General features: G+C 37.8%; 1 protein-coding gene across 1 annotated transcript in view; it reads right to left on the minus strand.

Annotated features, from left to right (window-relative positions):
• LOC144648388 (uncharacterized) overlaps nucleotides 1–25,753 on the minus strand; it is a 71,218-nt gene that overhangs the window by 5,708 nt on the left and 39,757 nt on the right. The window contains exons 18-22 of the mRNA XM_078507965.1: nucleotides 12,677–12,742; nucleotides 5,195–5,266; nucleotides 3,911–3,967; nucleotides 2,514–2,719; nucleotides 455–580 (exon numbers count right to left, since the gene is read on the minus strand). Coding sequence (XP_078364091.1) covers nucleotides 455–580; nucleotides 2,514–2,719; nucleotides 3,911–3,967; nucleotides 5,195–5,266; nucleotides 12,677–12,742 — 527 coding nt within the window. The remainder of the gene's footprint in view (nucleotides 1–454; nucleotides 581–2,513; nucleotides 2,720–3,910; nucleotides 3,968–5,194; nucleotides 5,267–12,676; nucleotides 12,743–25,753) is intronic.

Here is a 25,753-nt window from a genome sequence, read left to right on the forward strand (position 1 = left end):
ATTCCTTGATTCATAGAACACTGGATTCTGATTGGACGAGAGCAGTATAATTAATCTCAAATTATACTTCCTAGAAGTTCCTTTTGCTTTTCTTTCCGACATCTTCAAAGATTTCCGCGGTTTTCCGAAGACTTTGAAAAGCTGACCCAAAATCTTCTGAAGATTTTCGAAGTTGACCAGAAGACTTCCAATGAATTATGAAGTTGATCCGAAGACTTTTGGAGTTGAACTGAAGTTTGGTCACCGGAAGTACTTTAAAGATAAACCGGGGAGTTATAATACATTCGAAATCCTTATTTTGCTGAGTATACTATAAATTGAAAAATCGCAAGACCTCGAGTACAATTCTTGATTAATAGGTACAAGTGATGTTTTCACAGTTCTGAAAATTGCATACACCTTGTTCACGAATTATATTCAAGGTCAAGCGATTTCCTATACTAATTATTTTTACCCAAGGGACAAGACTTGCAATCTCGATGTTGTTTTCCTGGTGTTTTGTCATATGCAACAAAAGAACCGTTTGGACATCTCTTGCAGGTTTTGTCCACATAGCCAATGGTGTCAGAGTAAAAACCTCCTGAAAGAAAGGCAAGCCCATTTCAAACTACACTTTAGTAGAAGATAAATGGGAAAACGCATTGTAAGTTATCTTTGTTTTAGCTCCAGGGTTATGATAAAGGGTCTTATTTCAACTCCTTCTTCAACTCTCAACGTTACAAGAGTTAGCCCATGTTGGTGGTAGAGTCATATGGGTGTGTCAGGTGTGGTGGTGGGGTTGGGGGAAACAAAGCCTCTTGGTGCCTGGGGCGAGCTACATAGCGTTGCCAAAAACAGCTGTGCCAGGAACAGAGCATGCGCAAGAGAACGGCCGGAAATGGGCAATAAGATAACATTTCCTGCCCTAGCTGCATTTTTGCAGAATGCTGAACCTTTACTGATCCTTTACTGAAATGGACCGAGAACACTTGATAAACACGACTGTTACTTTCACTTAAAATGTGAGCAAAAGCTGTGCATTGAAGCTGTAGTTGGCAAGATTTTCTTAAAGCCCCATACTTTGTTTTGAATGCACTCGTTAATAAAAAACAATAGCCCAAGTCAAGCAATAAATTGTCTTCTGGAGTTATGAATTGTTCTACTACTTTGGACATTTTAATCGCTACTTAAGAAAATTGTCTTAAAATTTGCTTAAGGACTTAAAGACTTCCAGAATTTTTGACCTGAACTTCTGAAATGTTGCAAAGTGTTATATAGCGCTGCGCCATATGAGGCTGGTAACCAGTCTCCCATCAACTTTCCTTCTCAGCCCCAGAACATCTCGATTTAGAAAATTACATCTGTTCTGACCATAAAGCAAAGAAATAAAAAGAAACTACCAACACCATGACAAAGACCGTACACACAAACTTCTTACATGAATCCGCCAGAACTTTTATTTTTAAGTTGAAAGGTCGATAAAGAGGAAGCAACCAAACTTTTTAACTGTAATTTTTACTTCCATGTTTTTTGCAATAAAAAAACAGCAGCTTTTTTTATAAAAAAAAAACATGTTAACAAATCTACAACTTAGCTGAGAAAGATCCTAGTTTGAGGTCTTAGTTTTTAGGTGATGTAAAACAATCCCTATGTTTTTATCAAGGGTTCGATGAAATCACAGCAATTAGGTTATTATAAATTGTATCCTAATAGCAAATGTTTGTCTCAACATTCACTGCTTTTGAGTAAAAACCCACTTCTGAGAATATAGTTACATGGCTCATGACGTCATTACTCTACGTTTTGTACAAGAGGTATTTTATGAAAATAAACCATGTAATCGCAAATGGTCGCACAACACATCTCATTGGTTTCGCCAGTACTTGAACGCATGCACACAGCCTATTACCGGCTCATCCTCGGTGTAAGAACCTGTGAAACTCACCGGTGACGTAAAACAAAGAACAAACAAAGCAACAAAGAGCGTCAACAACAATACAGAGCAGGAAAACAAAAGCTCCAAAACAAAGAAAAATATCACAGGTTCTTACACCGAGGTAAACCCCTATTACCCGTTCAGGGGCAGGCACAGACAGCTGTTTCATCCTTGTTAGTTCTCATCAGCAAGCATTGCCAGGTGTAAGGGTATCATGTAAAATCACCGGAGGCGAACTCAAAGGTCGCTTTAAACCCCAGCCCTATACAATACATATGGGAGGCGTGGGTGGGACTGTAGAAGAGTATCAGTAGTGTGACGACGTAAACCACGGAGATATGTTTTGTATCCATTCACATTCAGATGTCTTATTTTATGTATTTGTTGATTGTAGTGTACGACTTCATTATGGCGCAGGAATCCAAGTATCTTTCTTGGCCAACAGAAGTCTTTTCACTCCACATTAAACGTTTGACAGTTGATAAGGTGTTCGCTCATATTAAACAGACAAGAATCAGTTCATAAAATTTGCAGAGATTTCTTTGTTTGTGAAATAACACATCTTTATACTAGATAAACAAAAGAAGGTAGAAGTTACCTGCAGGGCATTTTTGACATCCTTTTTTTCCTTTAGTTAAAGGATCAATGAATGTTCCCAAGGGGCATGGTGTAAATGTTCCTCCAAATATTAAGACACCTTTTTGTTGGAATCCTGAAGCCAATAGAGAGGAAATATAGGAAGCTCTAAGCTTTCTGTCTGTTTCTTCCACGACGATAGGCTCTGAATCGGATTCGACAGGATTCCTAGAAGAAAGCAATTTCTCCTGAAGAAAGGTAACAGAACTATTTCTCTTAATCAAGGGATCCATCCTTTTTTAGGTGTAGAAGATTATCTACAAATACAATGGAGATAAGATAGTTTCTAGGTGATCAAGTTTTACCATCCACTTATGTAAATTTTACCATAGTCATTTCTCCAGATTTTTTATAGCTAGTCTTTTTAAAGTTAATTTTTTACTTATTGTTTGACATAAATAATCAATTGTAGGACCCTACTGATGATGTAGTATATACGGTTTCAACTGGATGTTAAACTCTTAAAAAAGCTGCACAGGGCACACAGCATAACCTATGAGCCCGGGAGTTAAAAATAAATATAGCCATAATGATAAAAGTATCTATGTAAAATATATAAAAACTATCTATATCTATTTATATACATGTACAATTTAATCGGCTCTCAACTCACTTATTATCATAATAAAAAGTTCTCATATGGCCAACACCAACAAAAATAAGGCTAGACACGATAAAACGCTCTCGAACGTCTTTCAAGTCACAACTTTTAATGTCCGGGCAATATTAAGCGTGCCCGACAGCACCGCCTTCTGCATTCTATTCAGCACCTCTTTACTTCTGCTCCCCACAATGTGGTACATTGTAGTGTCCATCTCCCGTGACCACCCCCCAGGGCATCAATGATGATGCTATGTTCTTTTACCTCGTAAACAGGGAACTGCTGGTTTTGTTCCCATCGGGGGGGGGGGGGCATATTTTATGGTCTTCTCTTCATTCTTTCCTCTGTTGCTGATCCATGAAAGCCTCATTTCGAGGCTAATGACACGCTTGGTCTTGTGGTTGATGATTTGGGCATCAGCTCTGTTGCATCTCATCTCCAGAAAATTAGAACTAGATATTTATTTGTTATTTGTATTTTTGGTTTGTATTTTTATGCATGTATTCATTATTATTATTATTGTTATGTTCCTTACGTAATGTTTGCTTAAAGTCCTTAGCGCCGGGACCAAACCATGGTCCTGGGGCACTGAAGGGTTTTCTTTTTTTTTCTTTACAACCTCCCCCTTAAAATTTTCCCCCTCCCCGCAATTTTTTTTTTTTTTTTTTTTTTTTTTTTTTTTTTTTTTTTTTTTTTTTTTTATTATTATTATTATTATTATTATTATTATTATTATTATTATACACCTGGATACTAACAGATATATTGTGGAATTCTGGTATTTAAGTGTTCTTACGGTTCGATTGTTTATTAACCTGAAAAAAGATAATAATAATAAAAAATAGAATGAGGAATAGGTTTAGCATCACTTGTGTACTAAAAACGTATCTGCTAATGTCTGCCCCCAGGTTGAATATCTTTCATCTTTTAAACACGAATTATCAACGAAAAAGCGCATTCAAAAATCAAACAGGCGAGTCAGAAATACACCTGGGGTTGAGCTTACCACAGTGTGAGTTACAGATTAAAGCCGTCATGACTTCTAAATGACTTTATTAACGGAGGGCAAAAAAGACGCGCTGGAAAAATCTTGGTTTCTTGGTGTTTCCTTAAGGAACTTGATCCGTTCTGTCAAGACTCAGGATTGATATTCTATAGTGCCCAAGTATATGAGAGACATTACAGGGTAGAAACCATGCCAGGACCAATGAATGATTCGAGGCTTAGTATCTTCAGGTTCGTCCGTAGCAAAAACCTGTTGACAGAAGAGGCATACATGTAAAGCACACTAACACAACAAATAAAACGTGTGCAAAAATGAAGCACTGCACAAACCCGATGTTAGCGAGGCGAAGAACACCGACAAAACAAATAAAGGCGTGCAAAAGGTGATAGGAGCTGACCAACAGGAAAAGCACTTCACAAACCCGGTGTTTGTGAGGCGAAGCACGCATAAGATAAACATTACAACAGTAGGGAACCGAGGAAAAAGCGCTGCAAAGAAGAGAGATTTGTGAGGAAAATATGACACATAACTTGGAAACACGTGGTTGGAAAAAACAAGCCAGTAAATGGCTAAAACAGGTAAATACACAATGCCACTTTAGCAGATAGTGCCGGACATGGGACTGGATAGCTTTAGAAGTGTAAAGGCATCGAAGAAATGCTTACGTTTGAAAGACAGCGGCCAAAACGGAGTTTGAACATTCGCTATTACAACACATCAGGTAACAGAAGTGAAGGATTCTATGCGAACTGGGCCGAAATGAGATACTGGGCTGTTATGTATACTCGTGCTTGTAAGGGACTGGCGCGAATAGGGCTATGTTCCAGAGATTTCTCGGGCATATAACAAAGAGACATGACCGACACCGGAAGGCGCGCAAGAAAAACGATAGATACGATAGGTTTGCTCGACCACATGTTGAACGCCATGCAGCTTCCACGTGATCCACCAGTCCACACAAATGTTTAACGCACTGACGTGCAGCCTGCTTTTTACATTATAAGGAGCCAGAAGTATATTTGGAGAGGTTACTTACACTGACAAATGGCCACTGCCGGCTCTGAATGCTTCTGGTTCGATTGTCTCTAAAGGATTATCCGACAACATTCTTAAACGAAAACAGTAAAATACTGATTATCAAACAAGTACCCGAGCTAATAAACTAGTTCATCATAACATTTGTACTAGACACAATTAGCTGCATGTTTAGTTCATGTACAGAGGAACATGATTTTACAAAATAGCTTTATTTCTGCAACCGTTTCAGTAAGATCTAACTTAGTCTATTCGAGGTTTATTTTTACGAGCAGTCCAATGGCTTTGAATGTGTTGACTCTTTCTTCAGGAGGATGATAATTTGAAAATTGTTTTCCTCTATTGGCTTTCCTGTACAAAGCACACAACAAGCATACAAACGCGTTATAAATTATTCAGTAAAGTCTTATATTCTTATATGAATTATTCAATCTTGTCCCAGACAGTCACCCCAAAATGCAGACCGTGCAGACTGCAGACTGCGCAGACCGTGCAGACTGAGTACTTGTTTTCTAACACTGGCTCTCAAAATTTCTTTTGACTCGAATTTGTCGGTAAGAGTGACAAAAAAGTGTTTGAAATATCTGGATCAGTATTTTTTATTTTGATCATTCACCTATTCACCTAAATGGCGGACGCACAAAAAAGAACTGGTACCTAAGGCATGAGAACAAGGCGTCTTAGGAGTTAAAAGGGGGAAAAATTACGTGAGTTTTTGAAGTTCTCGTTTGATGAATGAAGAAATAGATTGCTTTTCTTCTAAGCTTTTGAGAACATAACACAGTTAACTTTTTGGTTTTTCAAAGGAGCTTCAACATATGTTGGCTGGTACAAAAATTTACACGGAAAGATACTTAACATGATTTCCAAACGTTGTCAATGTACTGGGGTATGTTCTTTTCACTTTTGCAAAAGCAAGCCAAAAATTGAAACTCTGTCTCCTTGCGATCTTTAGCAGAGTACGAAGACTGGCTTTAAAATGACAGCTGCGAAAGGAGATTTGACAAGTCAAACTTCAACTTTCTGCCACTTTGACTGGTCACATTTCCTCTTAAAGCATATATATTGCTGTGCTAAAGCAAATCGTTGAAATGTTGACAAACTAAAACAGACGGTGACTATATATTGAATTCCAATGCAGTGATATGTTTCTTCATTGTAATAAACCATTATGTTTGAGAATATTTGATAAATAAGAAAACTCGCCTGGCAATAGTCTCAAGCTTTATTTAAATTAATGCAAAGGACATTTTCGTTCGCGGTGTCCTGTAAAGTGAAGCGAAAGCGCGATGTGCATGAATATTTGTTTATCAGTTGGCCCTTTATCGTGGCTTCCTAGCATGTGATTAACTGCTTCTTGAGATTTAGTTTTGCCGTCCTACACAACAGAACGATTTTACAAAATTTACAGAATTTTTAAATAGCTTTATTTTCGTTCATGAGTTGAGGTACATTGTGACAATCCTATTAGTTGAAGAATGTGTTGAACATTTACTGTCCGCTTCACTTATTGTCAATTTTTTGCGTTTAGCCAACCGATATTTTTCGTTTAATCGAGTTAGTCACTTATTATAGTCTGTCTGAATTATTGAAATACATTTTTTTCCTGCATGGAATGCAAAAATCTGCTCATAAATCGATTAAAGATAACACGTTTTTACATTGATGCGTTTTATGTTCGTATGGTTATTTCACCAGAAAAAATAAAGAAAGAGTAAGAGAATTCATTGGGACACATTTCTCCCAACGTACATGTATCTTTAAAAACAACCAGAACTTCAATCTTGATATGACCAAGGTATAAAAACTTTGGTAACCCAACGTATTTGAAGCCATGTGCATCTCAGCTTTTTGCTTACCTCCGGAAACAAAGCAATAAACATAAAGCCGCAAACTTATTTTGAACTAAGTGATCTAGAATAGAATATAATAGAATCTCAAAATCAGTTCTTTTCCGCTTGCCCGCCATTTATGAAATCGGTGAATGATAAATAACAAATACTGATCCAGATATTTGAAACACTATTTTGTGGAACTAGAACCAAAAATTCCAAGTCAAAAGTAATTTTGAGAACTAGTGTAAGAAAAAAGTACTCAGTCTGCACGGTCTACACAGTCTACACAGTCTGCATGGTCTCCGTTTTGGAGAAAACGCGTCCCAGAGGCCGATATTAGTTTGCTCAGCACTCCGATTGCGTAATCTGGTCAGACCAGTTTTTTCCCTTTCGACTGGCTGGTAAAACAAATAAAGATCAAGGAGAAAAGGGAAACGAAAACAAACTCAATAATCAGTTCGTCTCAGCATAGCCCTGTCAAGCTCATGCCAGTCGTCGTGATCTCAGTGTTGGCCCAAAAAAACTCAGGCATGATTGTTTGCTTGACAAAAATGACCGCAGATGCTTCAACACGTCACATACGCCGAAAATAATGTGACATGATTAGAAAACAATGCTGCTGTTCTTGTTTCAGTGTGATTCATTTTTCTTAAAGATAAAAGGTCTCCTTCAATCTGAGCACCGGCACACTGAGACACCGCACGGCTGTAATTATATAAAGGGAGCGTACCCTTACAAAAGAGTGCAAAATAATTCAGCTTGCTTACTCAAGATATGGTAAAAATACCTCAAGTATTTAAGTAAGATGATCGGCGAAGGAATCTTTCCCTCACTTAAGATGAATTTTGCATCGCATGATCAAATTAACTATTATCAAGAGAAAATGATCCTCTCTTGCTATTGTTCAAATGAAATGGTGATGTTTAACATTACATGAAATTACGTTGCAGTAGTCGTTGGTGGTGGCTTACTAAGCTAGATCACTGCTTGATACTCACATTACCGGCTTGCCCCACATAAGTCCTGTATAATCGAAGGCTCGATATGGAATATTCTTTAAACGGTTGGCACTTAAAAACCTTAAAGTGGAACAAACAGCAAAGGGAAGTTTTCGCATAAATACACGACGGAATTAGACAAAGTAGTTGATTGGAAAAAGGAGTTGTAACTTCAACTGGGAATAAGCTGTGGAATTCAGCCAGAAAATCGAACTCACCGATTGAAGAACAGGTGAGTCGTGTGGCCTGTTAAATGTTATTACTAGTGGTAACCACAGGTTAGAAAGTATGGGCCTAGATAGACTGCAATAGTTGTCTTGTGAGGGGCTTGGAAAGAGAGGTTTTGGGCCATAGGAAGTGGAGGTACTCGAGTGAGTGTGGACACTTGAGATTGGAACAAAAGAAGGATCCAAGCATATATTTCTATTGCAAACACTAAATTGGCGCAAGTGGCTGCAATTTTCAAGAACATTCCCACGTTCGATCCAAGGCAAATGAAGATTACTCACAGCGGATTTTTTTTCTAAAATATCAAACTACGTGCAATGTTAAGGTATTTTCATGCGATGTAAAAAGATCCATTTTAGGATAAAATTACAGCGAGATTTCCCTTGTATAAGCGCATACGCTATACGCTTTCTAAAATGATGTACTTTCCTTCTTGTAAAAACACTGATCAATCATCGTCACACACAATGAACACGCTCAGCACACACGTGAAAGTATTCATTATGACTCGATAGCTTATGTCCCGAACGACATTTTACATGCCTCTCAAATTTCCACAAAATGAATCTTACTTCTTCATTTTTCATTTTGTTTTGCTCAATAGCGAAACGGTATTCAGACGTGAAACTGTGCACGTAGAATCCTTCAACCACGGCTGTAGTGTGTTCTTACGATTTCTTTGCTTTGAGCAGACAATACTCCATTTTGTTCGATCCCTGAACACAAGCGAATGATCCTCCATTGTGTTACATGAGCAAAACAACAAGTTAAGATCGTTCTACAAAATCCAAGAGCAAAAGTTTACTTCCATTTGAACCAAAATATCCTCCATTTTAACGCAATGCTTTCGTAAACATTGAGGCAAATGATGGGCAACCTTTATGCAAGCTTCATCGTGATAGAGGCAATTGACAAAGGCTCCGATTTCATGGGATAAAATGCCCGTGATTGCATTTTAATCATTTTATGGGGATCTGAAAGAACAAATTTTCAACTTCCGGTTGGGGCAAGCGTTGTTATGATTGACACATTTTTTCGCATTCTGGTCGTTCTTGGTGGAAGAAGAAATTTTCAACTTCAGAATTTGAACAGCCCTGTAACAAACGTGGCGCGCACGCGTGATACGCAATCCGCTGGTCACTGTCAGCGTTAGGGTTGCGGGCCTTTCTTGGGCTCGCAATTTTTTTTTTAAATTATTAATTCTTTACCGAAAATTCAAGGGGTCCAGAAGGGGGTCCAGAAAGGGGGTCTACATTTCGTCTACACCCGCTTAGAAGGTTTGATGCTGGAACGTGCTGATATGAGGTTCAACGTAAGAGCATTCGTGGTTGGTGCTCATTGAGGCTGATTTGTATGCGTCTGCAACTGGGGGGTAAAGAAACTTCCTCTACATTCCCTTCAATGAAATCCGAACGATGTTTTTTGACAACTTGCAAATAAATAACATGATGGCTAGTGAGAGAGTTCGGTTTCCTCAGTTGTGTCATTTAAAGGGACAGTATCACGAGAAAACTTTAGTTTTAAGTTTTAACTAAGTTTTAGTGTGAACTATTCTAGAATTACAAGGTGCACTCACTATTTAACAGAATAGCCTTTGAACAGCAAAAGAAAGGCACAAATGTATTTTCCAAGATGTAAATGAACCACAATCAATGGTTCAAACTTGAAAACGTTGGCCCCATGTTTTCAGGTCTTAGGCCACTATGTTCTTATCAGTCCGTGACCACACCACTGTTTAACAGTTTTCTTGCCTAGTACAGTACATTTTAGCAACGCCAGACCACTTTTAGTGGATTTCCAATTAATTCCAACATCTTCATTGGATTTTCAGGTAGCGCTAATTGTTGGTGATACTGCGGGAAAAATGACTTCGAAAAAGGTTCTTGTTTTTAACATGTGTCGTTTGTTGTGAAATCAAACCAAAAGCAGCCTAAGCTTTTAAAACGACTGAAAATTTAATTATCGAACACTTATAATTAATCTTATTGTATGGTTTTATATTTTCGTATTAGCTTTATCTTCGAGCAAGAATCAGCATATTTCAAAAATCGCTCTCAATCCTTATAAAGCGTAGCACGGTCTAGTCACGAGAATGCCAAATAAAGTCGAACTGTTTTCATTGTATGGGCTTCAAGTCTTAATGTTTGCACTTTTGCACCCAAACTTCTCAAATTTGAAAGCCACGATAGTTATTCCATAAATTCATACAAGAGAAATGCCAACGATCGATTTATTTCCAATGTAAAACAACAACAATATTCCACCCGCCCACCTGTACAAAACATTCTCGAACACTCGCAGACCAAAGTTCTCTGCGCTTTCCATTAGCAGAACAGTTTTCAAGTCATAGCTGCGTTTTCATTGGAGAATTTACATTATCATTGTCGTGTGTGAATCACTCGTGTTCTAGCGTTAAAAAGTAAAGCAAAATCACATAATTCTATGTTTTTTAACATCACGTCGTCACGTAGTTGTAACGGCAAGATAACAGGAGATGGAAAATCCAGAGGTTTCGTTGAGCTGTATTGGACGATCCTCTAGGCAAATGTTATTTATTTCGTGCCATATTTTGCTTGTGTTTTCCTTCTAGTCGCAGTGTTACTGTCTGTAAATTATTTCAGGTTTCGAAGTCACTTATGTTGTGAATGAAAAAATTGAAACCTTGAGATCACAAACGTTGAGTATTTGATAATGGAGTAATTATCTACAACCGCAGCTAGCGGAAACAGCGAAAAATGAAATCAAATTTACAGTAATGAACTCATTAGGTGGAAAATTAATTAACACTATCACTCACACCATCACTAAATATAGTTACTTAAGAGCCTTAGAATTATGAGAACGTTGAAAGCAGAATATGGATTATATTTAAAGAAAGTTCTACCAAATGTGCAAAAATCATACTTACTGATATTTGATAAGGGTGGTAAAGGTCTTGTTTGAAATGGAGTTTATCTGGTTATTCTGCAAAAATCTAGCAATAAAAAAATAAGGTTTTTAAGTTGTGAACAATTTTCATTTTTTAATATTCAACGGACAGTATTTGCACTCGAATGCACTAATAGTATTAAAAAGACAAATCATGTCAAGAAGAGTCGATCCTCGCCTTAGGAACACCTCTGAAATACGATAATCATGTCACATATTGCGGACAGCTGACTTGGTCCGAAAGAGACAACGTTCATATAAACTCTACCACTGTAATACGGACAGTCTTCACTGTCTTTTTCGTGTTCGTATTAAAGATGTTCGACGGTAGTTGGTGCGCATTCCTCATACAGTGCTCCAAAAATAGACTTGGTACTTTGCAATCTTGCCTCGTTTGTTCCACACCAGTAGTCGTTGCATTAACTCCACCGAGAAGTAAAAAACAATAACTAAATTAATGAAGCACTACTGCTTGCGCACATGCTTAATTAAGGCCGGCCAAGCAGTGCGGTGCGGTTACGTTCACTTAGTATGATAACTTGTATTCACTTTGGTATTTTAAACAATTTGCACGGCAAGTTTTTCACCGTTTGGCCACCTAACACAAGTCAACAAAAGTCTTGTTGTTTACTTAAGTTCTTTAAAAAATGCAGTGTTCGCAGTGCCATTGAAACGGCTTTGGTGACAACTTGCGTGCACTTGCGAGGAAACGTGCAAGTCCTTTTGACCGTACGCTTCTGGATTGAAAACCCAACGCAAGTCTCTATGCAAGATAAACTTGCCACTACTTGTGCCTCGGTTTGACCAGGCCTTGAGCCACATTAAGTTGGTGATAGTAGTGACAATATGCGAGCCAGCGAGTCATGCGAGCCACGCGAGCCAGAAATCCCAAATCCCAATAAAAGGCTAACCGCAAGCTACCCAAACTAAGTAGAGGCTAACCAGAGTGCTATTTAGGCTAACCGGAGTGCTATTTAGGCTAACCAATGTGTTATTTCGGCTAACCTGAATGGCTCGCATGACTCGCATGACTCGCGAACCATGCAAGCCAGAAATCCCTAACCCAATATAAAGGCTAACCGCAAGCTACCTAAGCTAACTGTAGGCTAACCGGAGTGCCATTTAGGCTAACCGGTGTGTTATTTAGGCTACCAATGTGTTATTTAGGCTAACCGAAATGGCTCGCATGACTCGCCGGCTCGCACTTTGGCAATACCCAGTTGGTGAGCTTTAAAATGTTGAATTGAGGAATGAACTGTCATGAGCATTGACAACCAATACTATGCTATTAATTAAACATTTAATATTTATATATCCTCGCTGCCTGTCCCTTGGGTTCATTTCACCATATTCTCCGTTGATACGACAAGCAATGAAAATTTATTATCATCAGGGTAAGTTGAAATAAGATGGTTAAAGTGAAATATGAAATGTGTTCATTTGGTAAGTTGTCGAAAAGAACATATTTATCTAACTATACCATAAGGTACTTACAAAGCTTGCAAATGATCATTACAGCAACTCCCTGGCAAGTAACGAATTTCGTTGTAAGAAAGATCTCTGCAGATGAAAAGAGAGAAGTGACAATAATGATAAAAAGAAGAAAAGGAACGTTAAAATAATCTAGGAAAAAAGAAAAAATATTAGCTCCTGTATGAAGGGTGAACACTGTTCTCTATTGCCAATAAATCAGAGCATTTAAATATGTTTGACGAAGAAGAATGCATTCTAAGGCCAAACACCTCCAGATCTTTTTGACCCTGAAAACACAAAGATGAGCACCATATGGTCTTTGTGGTGTGAGACGTTGCTTTTCGCTGCTGGATGGATAATAATCTGTTTTTTTTAGTTTGTGCTTATCTTCTATCCAGTTTAAGGCAAATGTTGTTGACAAATTTTATAGTTACGAATTGTCAAAGACTGAGAGAATTGTGAAAATCAACTCGAACGTGGCCTATTTCTTCGGTATAGCAGACGACGAGCATTTTTGCTTGGTGGCAATAATAAGAACAGTTGGCCCGTTGCTGTGGTAAAATAAATCCTTCAAGCGGTGTTGTTGATGGCCATTGTGCGTTTCGCCCCCCTGGCTTTGGCAAAACTAACGAGCTTAGCTGGGGTGCTTTGTCGCCCTTACGTCAATGAAATGACGCAAATAGTGTTTTGCTATTCAGTTATTCACATTCAGCATTAACCCTGAGTTGAACTTTGATAGCGGTTCCACTGATGGCAAGCTGAGGCAAACCTTCATCTGATACAGTTTTGACAAAAATAACTAAGGATGGTCGATTCTCCCCATCATTTGTTGCTGGTCGGGATATTTTAAAAACTGCTGCAGTTTAGCGGTATGATGCCATTATTTTACCATAAACAACATTTTTTATTCAATACAGTTTAATTGCTTTATCCATTTTGAACTGGGCCTTAGCTGTTATGCATACCTTCATCGCTTTAACAATCCTACAAATAGTTTTCATCCATATCACACTACAATTAACAGATGCACTGAAGATTTTGTGGTGTGTTCTTTGAATGTGAGAAGGATTTGGAACACAATAAAAAGTCACAGACTTTTCGATGGCCCAAGTTGACGACTTATGCAATTTATCTTTTTCGAGAAATTCAATATACTAAAAAGAATAAGATCTTGTGAACTTCAAAGTGGGGTTTCTCAGCTATTTGTAGCAGCTTTACAAGTGGTAGTTCTGGAGTTTGAATACTTTTTAATGATAATTTTAAATTTCAAGTTCTTTACAAATTTTCAATACAGAGAGGAGACTCTTTATAGTAGACGTCGAAATGAAAAATAAGATTCTGACGTTAATAAATGTTTATGGGCCAAATGACGACAATTCCACCTTCTTTTGAAGAGAGATGCTCAATCAGCTTCTCTCTTACGACTACAATCTTGGACAAAACTGTTGAACACTTAACAAATTCACACCTTTTTAGCCAACGGAGTTCAGTTTTGCTACCCCCCTTCCCCCCATTTCAATGTTGGTAATGCTTAAGTGTTTTTAAAACAAAGCCTGTGGAGCCGCAAACCACAAGAAACAACATTGAGTTGGGGGGAAGGGGGATAAGATATTTTATCCCGCTTGCAAGTCGAGTCATTTGCGAAAAATGCGTGAAATGCGTATGTGTCAACGAGTTTTGTCCAAGATTGTGTAAACGGCTTTTTCATGAATTTTGAGGAATTGCGATATTTCGGTGAGCTAAGGACCCATATATAATTAAAACTCTTCGAGTTGCTTTTGTTAAAATAATTTACGTCTCCAAAATATTGGTCACTTAAATTTTACAGGGAAAAAAGAGACTTCTCAGGTCAATGGCGCACGCATGTTCTTTCCTAGGGCGGTCAAATATGCTACTATGAGTAGGGCAAGCGCTTTTGAAGACCATTGGACGTGTTTTAGTCATTTAAAAAGTATTTAACCAAAGAATCCAGTTCTAAATTATATAGAGAGGACATTTTGCAATAACAGATCATTTAAAAATAGCCAGGTATTAGGGGTCACGTTCCAATATCCCGCGCTAACCCGCAGGATCTTAACACTAAATCCCGCAATTTTCGAAATGTTGTTTCTCCCCTTGAATTTAGAATTCAATAGATGATTTTTTGCGACAGTCGATTAACTTTGAATGCTAAACATAAACGAAGCGAAAAACTACGGTTAACAAAGGTTTTCGACGGTTAACGGCAAGTCTTTTGTAAAGAATAGAAGATGTCAAGGTATCTTTTATTAATAGCTGTTAACCGGTGTTAACCGTGTGTTAACCGTTCAAATCACTAAAAATTATCTTGTTAATCGTTCAGAATCACAGTGTTTACGCTAATTCAAAGTTGTAGCAGACAACTAAGGGTAACTAGTGCGAATTGAGAGAGAAAAGTCCTATTTAGTACACAGAAACAGTCGTTAGCAATAGTCTGTTATTAACTGCCTGTTTGTCACGCCGCGTCCATTTTGTCACGCTTGAGACGTTGTGGCGTGACGCCATTGCTTTTCACGTAATCCCACTCATAAAACGCCTGTAGCTTAATGCATTTTCGTTCTTTTCCTATGGAATTGTAAATACGTTACGTTTTGGCTTGTTTTCTGTACTAAACGTTTCTTTTTATGACTTCATTTGTGTGAATTGTACTCAGGTCATTTGAATGTACACAGTGTATCGACTATTAGCGTTACAAATTGTTCTAATTACCATCAATGACGCACATCAAAACCAAACTTTGTATTTTATCTGAAGTTTGAAAATGTAGACATTTGATGAAAACTTGAATCAGCCCTTCAATAAAGCCATTTCCTATTCAAATCCTTGAAAAGACTCTGACTGAGTAGAATCAGTGAAAGTTCTGTTGACTCGATTGGTAAAGAGCCTCCGAAAACCCTTGTAATTGATGATTCCATGGATTAATTAAAGCCTGTCGTGGCAACGAGCAGTTGGTGGTAAAGAACTCGAAGGGTACCAAAAGCTGAAGGCGTTTTATAGCAGAACTTTAAAGCGTTTTCTACTTATTAGCCAAAATATCGTTTACACAATCTTGGACAAAACTGTTGAACACTTAACAAATTCACACCTTTTTAGCCAACGGAGTTCAGTTTTGCTACCCCCCTTCCCCCCATTTCAATGTTGGTAATGCTTAAGTGTTTTTAAAACAAAGCCTGTGGAGCCGCAAACCACAAGAAACAACATTGAGTTGGGGGGAAGGGGGATAAGATATTTTATCCCGCTTGCAAGTCGAGTCATTTGCGAAAAATGCGTGAAATGCGTATGTGTCAACGAGTTTTGTCCAAGATTGTGTAAACGGCTTTTTCATGAATTTTGAGGAATTGCGATATTTCGGTGAGCTAAGGACCCATATATAATTAAAACTCTTCGAGTTGCTTTTGTTAAAATAATTTACGTCTCCAAAATATTGGTCACTTAAATTTTACAGGGAAAAAAGAGACTTCTCAGGTCAATGGCGCACGCATGTTCTTTCCTAGGGCGGTCAAATATGCTACTATGAGTAGGGCAAGCGCTTTTGAAGACCATTGGACGTGTTTTAGTCATTTAAAAAGTATTTAACCAAAGAATCCAGTTCTAAATTATATAGAGAGGACATTTTGCAATAACAGATCATTTAAAAATAGCCAGGTATTAGGGGTCACGTTCCAATATCCCGCGCTAACCCGCAGGATCTTAACACTAAATCCCGCAATTTTCGAAATGTTGTTTCTCCCCTTGAATTTAGAATTCAATAGATGATTTTTTGCGACAGTCGATTAACTTTGAATGCTAAACATAAACGAAGCGAAAAACTACGGTTAACAAAGGTTTTCGACGGTTAACGGCAAGTCTTTTGTAAAGAATAGAAGATGTCAAGGTATCTTTTATTAATAGCTGTTAACCGGTGTTAACCGTGTGTTAACCGTTCAAATCACTAAAAATTATCTTGTTAATCGTTCAGAATCACAGTGTTTACGCTAATTCAAAGTTGTAGCAGACAACTAAGGGTAACTAGTGCGAATTGAGAGAGAAAAGTCCTATTTAGTACACAGAAACAGTCGTTAGCAATAGTCTGTTATTAACTGCCTGTTTGTCACGCCGCGTCCATTTTGTCACGCTTGAGACGTTGTGGCGTGACGCCATTGCTTTTCACGTAATCCCACTCATAAAACGCCTGTAGCTTAATGCATTTTCGTTCTTTTCCTATGGAATTGTAAATACGTTACGTTTTGGCTTGTTTTCTGTACTAAACGTTTCTTTTTATGACTTCATTTGTGTGAATTGTACTCAGGTCATTTGAATGTACACAGTGTATCGACTATTAGCGTTACAAATTGTTCTAATTACCATCAATGACGCACATCAAAACCAAACTTTGTATTTTATCTGAAGTTTGAAAATGTAGACATTTGATGAAAACTTGAATCAGCCCTTCAATAAAGCCATTTCCTATTCAAATCCTTGAAAAGACTCTGACTGAGTAGAATCAGTGAAAGTTCTGTTGACTCGATTGGTAAAGAGCCTCCGAAAACCCTTGTAATTGATGATTCCATGGATTAATTAAAGCCTGTCGTGGCAACGAGCAGTTGGTGGTAAAGAACTCGAAGGGTACCAAAAGCTGAAGGCGTTTTATAGCAGAACTTTAAAGCGTTTTCTACTTATTAGCCAAAATATCGTTTACACAATCTTGGACAAAACTGTTGAACACTTAACAAATTCACACCTTTTTAGCCAACGGAGTTCAGTTTTGCTACCCCCCTTCCCCCCATTTCAATGTTGGTAATGCTTAAGTGTTTTTAAAACAAAGCCTGTGGAGCCGCAAACCACAAGAAACAACATTGAGTTGGGGGGAAGGGGGATAAGATATTTTATCCCGCTTGCAAGTCGAGTCATTTGCGAAAAATGCGTGAAATGCGTATGTGTCAACGAGTTTTGTCCAAGATTGTGTAAACGGCTTTTTCATGAATTTTGAGGAATTGCGATATTTCGGTGAGCTAAGGACCCATATATAATTAAAACTCTTCGAGTTGCTTTTGTTAAAATAATTTACGTCTCCAAAATATTGGTCACTTAAATTTTACAGGGAAAAAAGAGACTTCTCAGGTCAATGGCGCACGCATGTTCTTTCCTAGGGCGGTCAAATATGCTACTATGAGTAGGGCAAGCGCTTTTGAAGACCATTGGACGTGTTTTAGTCATTTAAAAAGTATTTAACCAAAGAATCCAGTTCTAAATTATATAGAGAGGACATTTTGCAATAACAGATCATTTAAAAATAGCCAGGTATTAGGGGTCACGTTCCAATATCCCGCGCTAACCCGCAGGATCTTAACACTAAATCCCGCAATTTTCGAAATGTTGTTTCTCCCCTTGAATTTAGAATTCAATAGATGATTTTTTGCGACAGTCGATTAACTTTGAATGCTAAACATAAACGAAGCGAAAAACTACGGTTAACAAAGGTTTTCGACGGTTAACGGCAAGTCTTTTGTAAAGAATAGAAGATGTCAAGGTATCTTTTATTAATAGCTGTTAACCGGTGTTAACCGTGTGTTAACCGTTCAAATCACTAAAAATTATCTTGTTAATCGTTCAGAATCACAGTGTTTACGCTAATTCAAAGTTGTAGCAGACAACTAAGGGTAACTAGTGCGAATTGAGAGAGAAAAGTCCTATTTAGTACACAGAAACAGTCGTTAGCAATAGTCTGTTATTAACTGCCTGTTTGTCACGCCGCGTCCATTTTGTCACGCTTGAGACGTTGTGGCGTGACGCCATTGCTTTTCACGTAATCCCACTCATAAAACGCCTGTAGCTTAATGCATTTTCGTTCTTTTCCTATGGAATTGTAAATACGTTACGTTTTGGCTTGTTTTCTGTACTAAACGTTTCTTTTTATGACTTCATTTGTGTGAATTGTACTCAGGTCATTTGAATGTACACAGTGTATCGACTATTAGCGTTACAAATTGTTCTAATTACCATCAATGACGCACATCAAAACCAAACTTTGTATTTTATCTGAAGTTTGAAAATGTAGACATTTGATGAAAACTTGAATCAGCCCTTCAATAAAGCCATTTCCTATTCAAATCCTTGAAAAGACTCTGACTGAGTAGAATCAGTGAAAGTTCTGTTGACTCGATTGGTAAAGAGCCTCCGAAAACCCTTGTAATTGATGATTCCATGGATTAATTAAAGCCTGTCGTGGCAACGAGCAGTTGGTGGTAAAGAACTCGAAGGGTACCAAAAGCTGAAGGCGTTTTATAGCAGAACTTTAAAGCGTTTTCTACTTATTAGCCAAAATATCGTTTACACAATCTTGGACAAAACTGTTGAACACTTAACAAATTCACACCTTTTTAGCCAACGGAGTTCAGTTTTGCTACCCCCCTTCCCCCCATTTCAATGTTGGTAATGCTTAAGTGTTTTTAAAACAAAGCCTGTGGAGCCGCAAACCACAAGAAACAACATTGAGTTGGGGGGAAGGGGGATAAGATATTTTATCCCGCTTGCAAGTCGAGTCATTTGCGAAAAATGCGTGAAATGCGTATGTGTCAACGAGTTTTGTCCAAGATTGTGTAAACGGCTTTTTCATGAATTTTGAGGAATTGCGATATTTCGGTGAGCTAAGGACCCATATATAATTAAAACTCTTCGAGTTGCTTTTGTTAAAATAATTTACGTCTCCAAAATATTGGTCACTTAAATTTTACAGGGAAAAAAGAGACTTCTCAGGTCAATGGCGCACGCATGTTCTTTCCTAGGGCGGTCAAATATGCTACTATGAGTAGGGCAAGCGCTTTTGAAGACCATTGGACGTGTTTTAGTCATTTAAAAAGTATTTAACCAAAGAATCCAGTTCTAAATTATATAGAGAGGACATTTTGCAATAACAGATCATTTAAAAATAGCCAGGTATTAGGGGTCACGTTCCAATATCCCGCGCTAACCCGCAGGATCTTAACACTAAATCCCGCAATTTTCGAAATGTTGTTTCTCCCCTTGAATTTAGAATTCAATAGATGATTTTTTGCGACAGTCGATTAACTTTGAATGCTAAACATAAACGAAGCGAAAAACTACGGTTAACAAAGGTTTTCGACGGTTAACGGCAAGTCTTTTGTAAAGAATAGAAGATGTCAAGGTATCTTTTATTAATAGCTGTTAACCGGTGTTAACCGTGTGTTAACCGTTCAAATCACTAAAAATTATCTTGTTAATCGTTCAGAATCACAGTGTTTACGCTAATTCAAAGTTGTAGCAGACAACTAAGGGTAACTAGTGCGAATTGAGAGAGAAAAGTCCTATTTAGTACACAGAAACAGTCGTTAGCAATAGTCTGTTATTAACTGCCTGTTTGTCACGCCGCGTCCATTTTGTCACGCTTGAGACGTTGTGGCGTGACGCCATTGCTTTTCACGTAATCCCACTCATAAAACGCCTGTAGCTTAATGCATTTTCGTTCTTTTCCTATGGAATTGTAAATACGTTACGTTTTGGCTTGTTTTCTGTACTAAACGTTTCTTTTTATGACTTCATTTGTGTGAATTGTACTCAGGTCATTTGAATGTACACAGTGTATCGACTATTAGCGTTACAAATTGTTCTAATTACCATCAATGACGCACATCAAAACCAAACTTTGTATTTTATCTGAAGTTTGAAAATGTAGACATTTGATGAAAACTTGAATCAGCCCTTCAATAAAGCCATTTCCTATTCAAATCCTTGAAAAGACTCTGACTGAGTAGAATCAGTGAAAGTTCTGTTGACTCGATTGGTAAAGAGCCTCCGAAAACCCTTGTAATTGATGATTCCATGGATTAATTAAAGCCTGTCGTGGCAACGAGCAGTTGGTGGTAAAGAACTCGAAGGGTACCAAAAGCTGAAGGCGTTTTATAGCAGAACTTTAAAGCGTTTTCTACTTATTAGCCAAAATATCGTTTACACAATCTTGGACAAAACTGTTGAACACTTAACAAATTCACACCTTTTTAGCCAACGGAGTTCAGTTTTGCTACCCCCCTTCCCCCCATTTCAATGTTGGTAATGCTTAAGTGTTTTTAAAACAAAGCCTGTGGAGCCGCAAACCACAAGAAACAACATTGAGTTGGGGGGAAGGGGGATAAGATATTTTATCCCGCTTGCAAGTCGAGTCATTTGCGAAAAATGCGTGAAATGCGTATGTGTCAACGAGTTTTGTCCAAGATTGTGTAAACGGCTTTTTCATGAATTTTGAGGAATTGCGATATTTCGGTGAGCTAAGGACCCATATATAATTAAAACTCTTCGAGTTGCTTTTGTTAAAATAATTTACGTCTCCAAAATATTGGTCACTTAAATTTTACAGGGAAAAAAGAGACTTCTCAGGTCAATGGCGCACGCATGTTCTTTCCTAGGGCGGTCAAATATGCTACTATGAGTAGGGCAAGCGCTTTTGAAGACCATTGGACGTGTTTTAGTCATTTAAAAAGTATTTAACCAAAGAATCCAGTTCTAAATTATATAGAGAGGACATTTTGCAATAACAGATCATTTAAAAATAGCCAGGTATTAGGGGTCACGTTCCAATATCCCGCGCTAACCCGCAGGATCTTAACACTAAATCCCGCAATTTTCGAAATGTTGTTTCTCCCCTTGAATTTAGAATTCAATAGATGATTTTTTGCGACAGTCGATTAACTTTGAATGCTAAACATAAACGAAGCGAAAAACTACGGTTAACAAAGGTTTTCGACGGTTAACGGCAAGTCTTTTGTAAAGAATAGAAGATGTCAAGGTATCTTTTATTAATAGCTGTTAACCGGTGTTAACCGTGTGTTAACCGTTCAAATCACTAAAAATTATCTTGTTAATCGTTCAGAATCACAGTGTTTACGCTAATTCAAAGTTGTAGCAGACAACTAAGGGTAACTAGTGCGAATTGAGAGAGAAAAGTCCTATTTAGTACACAGAAACAGTCGTTAGCAATAGTCTGTTATTAACTGCCTGTTTGTCACGCCGCGTCCATTTTGTCACGCTTGAGACGTTGTGGCGTGACGCCATTGCTTTTCACGTAATCCCACTCATAAAACGCCTGTAGCTTAATGCATTTTCGTTCTTTTCCTATGGAATTGTAAATACGTTACGTTTTGGCTTGTTTTCTGTACTAAACGTTTCTTTTTATGACTTCATTTGTGTGAATTGTACTCAGGTCATTTGAATGTACACAGTGTATCGACTATTAGCGTTACAAATTGTTCTAATTACCATCAATGACGCACATCAAAACCAAACTTTGTATTTTATCTGAAGTTTGAAAATGTAGACATTTGATGAAAACTTGAATCAGCCCTTCAATAAAGCCATTTCCTATTCAAATCCTTGAAAAGACTCTGACTGAGTAGAATCAGTGAAAGTTCTGTTGACTCGATTGGTAAAGAGCCTCCGAAAACCCTTGTAATTGATGATTCCATGGATTAATTAAAGCCTGTCGTGGCAACGAGCAGTTGGTGGTAAAGAACTCGAAGGGTACCAAAAGCTGAAGGCGTTTTATAGCAGAACTTTAAAGCGTTTTCTACTTATTAGCCAAAATATCGTTTACACAATCTTGGACAAAACTGTTGAACACTTAACAAATTCACACCTTTTTAGCCAACGGAGTTCAGTTTTGCTACCCCCCTTCCCCCCATTTCAATGTTGGTAATGCTTAAGTGTTTTTAAAACAAAGCCTGTGGAGCCGCAAACCACAAGAAACAACATTGAGTTGGGGGGAAGGGGGATAAGATATTTTATCCCGCTTGCAAGTCGAGTCATTTGCGAAAAATGCGTGAAATGCGTATGTGTCAACGAGTTTTGTCCAAGATTGTGTAAACGGCTTTTTCATGAATTTTGAGGAATTGCGATATTTCGGTGAGCTAAGGACCCATATATAATTAAAACTCTTCGAGTTGCTTTTGTTAAAATAATTTACGTCTCCAAAATATTGGTCACTTAAATTTTACAGGGAAAAAAGAGACTTCTCAGGTCAATGGCGCACGCATGTTCTTTCCTAGGGCGGTCAAATATGCTACTATGAGTAGGGCAAGCGCTTTTGAAGACCATTGGACGTGTTTTAGTCATTTAAAAAGTATTTAACCAAAGAATCCAGTTCTAAATTATATAGAGAGGACATTTTGCAATAACAGATCATTTAAAAATAGCCAGGTATTAGGGGTCACGTTCCAATATCCCGCGCTAACCCGCAGGATCTTAACACTAAATCCCGCAATTTTCGAAATGTTGTTTCTCCCCTTGAATTTAGAATTCAATAGATGATTTTTTGCGACAGTCGATTAACTTTGAATGCTAAACATAAACGAAGCGAAAAACTACGGTTAACAAAGGTTTTCGACGGTTAACGGCAAGTCTTTTGTAAAGAATAGAAGATGTCAAGGTATCTTTTATTAATAGCTGTTAACCGGTGTTAACCGTGTGTTAACCGTTCAAATCACTAAAAATTATCTTGTTAATCGTTCAGAATCACAGTGTTTACGCTAATTCAAAGTTGTAGCAGACAACTAAGGGTAACTAGTGCGAATTGAGAGAGAAAAGTCCTATTTAGTACACAGAAACAGTCGTTAGCAATAGTCTGTTATTAACTGCCTGTTTGTCACGCCGCGTCCATTTTGTCACGCTTGAGACGTTGTGGCGTGACGCCATTGCTTTTCACGTAATCCCACTCATAAAACGCCTGTAGCTTAATGCATTTTCGTTCTTTTCCTATGGAATTGTAAATACGTTACGTTTTGGCTTGTTTTCTGTACTAAACGTTTCTTTTTATGACTTCATTTGTGTGAATTGTACTCAGGTCATTTGAATGTACACAGTGTATCGACTATTAGCGTTACAAATTGTTCTAATTACCATCAATGACGCACATCAAAACCAAACTTTGTATTTTATCTGAAGTTTGAAAATGTAGACATTTGATGAAAACTTGAATCAGCCCTTCAATAAAGCCATTTCCTATTCAAATCCTTGAAAAGACTCTGACTGAGTAGAATCAGTGAAAGTTCTGTTGACTCGATTGGTAAAGAGCCTCCGAAAACCCTTGTAATTGATGATTCCATGGATTAATTAAAGCCTGTCGTGGCAACGAGCAGTTGGTGGTAAAGAACTCGAAGGGTACCAAAAGCTGAAGGCGTTTTATAGCAGAACTTTAAAGCGTTTTCTACTTATTAGCCAAAATATCGTTTACACAATCTTGGACAAAACTGTTGAACACTTAACAAATTCACACCTTTTTAGCCAACGGAGTTCAGTTTTGCTACCCCCCTTCCCCCCATTTCAATGTTGGTAATGCTTAAGTGTTTTTAAAACAAAGCCTGTGGAGCCGCAAACCACAAGAAACAACATTGAGTTGGGGGGAAGGGGGATAAGATATTTTATCCCGCTTGCAAGTCGAGTCATTTGCGAAAAATGCGTGAAATGCGTATGTGTCAACGAGTTTTGTCCAAGATTGTGTAAACGGCTTTTTCATGAATTTTGAGGAATTGCGATATTTCGGTGAGCTAAGGACCCATATATAATTAAAACTCTTCGAGTTGCTTTTGTTAAAATAATTTACGTCTCCAAAATATTGGTCACTTAAATTTTACAGGGAAAAAAGAGACTTCTCAGGTCAATGGCGCACGCATGTTCTTTCCTAGGGCGGTCAAATATGCTACTATGAGTAGGGCAAGCGCTTTTGAAGACCATTGGACGTGTTTTAGTCATTTAAAAAGTATTTAACCAAAGAATCCAGTTCTAAATTATATAGAGAGGACATTTTGCAATAACAGATCATTTAAAAATAGCCAGGTATTAGGGGTCACGTTCCAATATCCCGCGCTAACCCGCAGGATCTTAACACTAAATCCCGCAATTTTCGAAATGTTGTTTCTCCCCTTGAATTTAGAATTCAATAGATGATTTTTTGCGACAGTCGATTAACTTTGAATGCTAAACATAAACGAAGCGAAAAACTACGGTTAACAAAGGTTTTCGACGGTTAACGGCAAGTCTTTTGTAAAGAATAGAAGATGTCAAGGTATCTTTTATTAATAGCTGTTAACCGGTGTTAACCGTGTGTTAACCGTTCAAATCACTAAAAATTATCTTGTTAATCGTTCAGAATCACAGTGTTTACGCTAATTCAAAGTTGTAGCAGACAACTAAGGGTAACTAGTGCGAATTGAGAGAGAAAAGTCCTATTTAGTACACAGAAACAGTCGTTAGCAATAGTCTGTTATTAACTGCCTGTTTGTCACGCCGCGTCCATTTTGTCACGCTTGAGACGTTGTGGCGTGACGCCATTGCTTTTCACGTAATCCCACTCATAAAACGCCTGTAGCTTAATGCATTTTCGTTCTTTTCCTATGGAATTGTAAATACGTTACGTTTTGGCTTGTTTTCTGTACTAAACGTTTCTTTTTATGACTTCATTTGTGTGAATTGTACTCAGGTCATTTGAATGTACACAGTGTATCGACTATTAGCGTTACAAATTGTTCTAATTACCATCAATGACGCACATCAAAACCAAACTTTGTATTTTATCTGAAGTTTGAAAATGTAGACATTTGATGAAAACTTGAATCAGCCCTTCAATAAAGCCATTTCCTATTCAAATCCTTGAAAAGACTCTGACTGAGTAGAATCAGTGAAAGTTCTGTTGACTCGATTGGTAAAGAGCCTCCGAAAACCCTTGTAATTGATGATTCCATGGATTAATTAAAGCCTGTCGTGGCAACGAGCAGTTGGTGGTAAAGAACTCGAAGGGTACCAAAAGCTGAAGGCGTTTTATAGCAGAACTTTAAAGCGTTTTCTACTTATTAGGCAAAATATCGTTTACACAATCTTGGACAAAACTGTTGAACACTTAACAAATTCACACCTTTTTAGCCAACGGAGTTCAGTTTTGCTACCCCCCTTCCCCCCATTTCAATGTTGGTAATGCTTAAGTGTTTTTAAAACAAAGCCTGTGGAGCCGCAAACCACAAGAAACAACATTGAGTTGGGGGGAAGGGGGATAAGATATTTTATCCCGCTTGCAAGTCGAGTCATTTGCGAAAAATGCGT

The sequence above is a fragment of the Oculina patagonica genome, chromosome 4 (genome assembly GCF_052425735.1).
Source record: "Oculina patagonica isolate OP01 chromosome 4, crgOcupat, whole genome shotgun sequence".
Taxonomy (NCBI): domain Eukaryota; kingdom Metazoa; phylum Cnidaria; class Anthozoa; order Scleractinia; family Oculinidae; genus Oculina; species Oculina patagonica.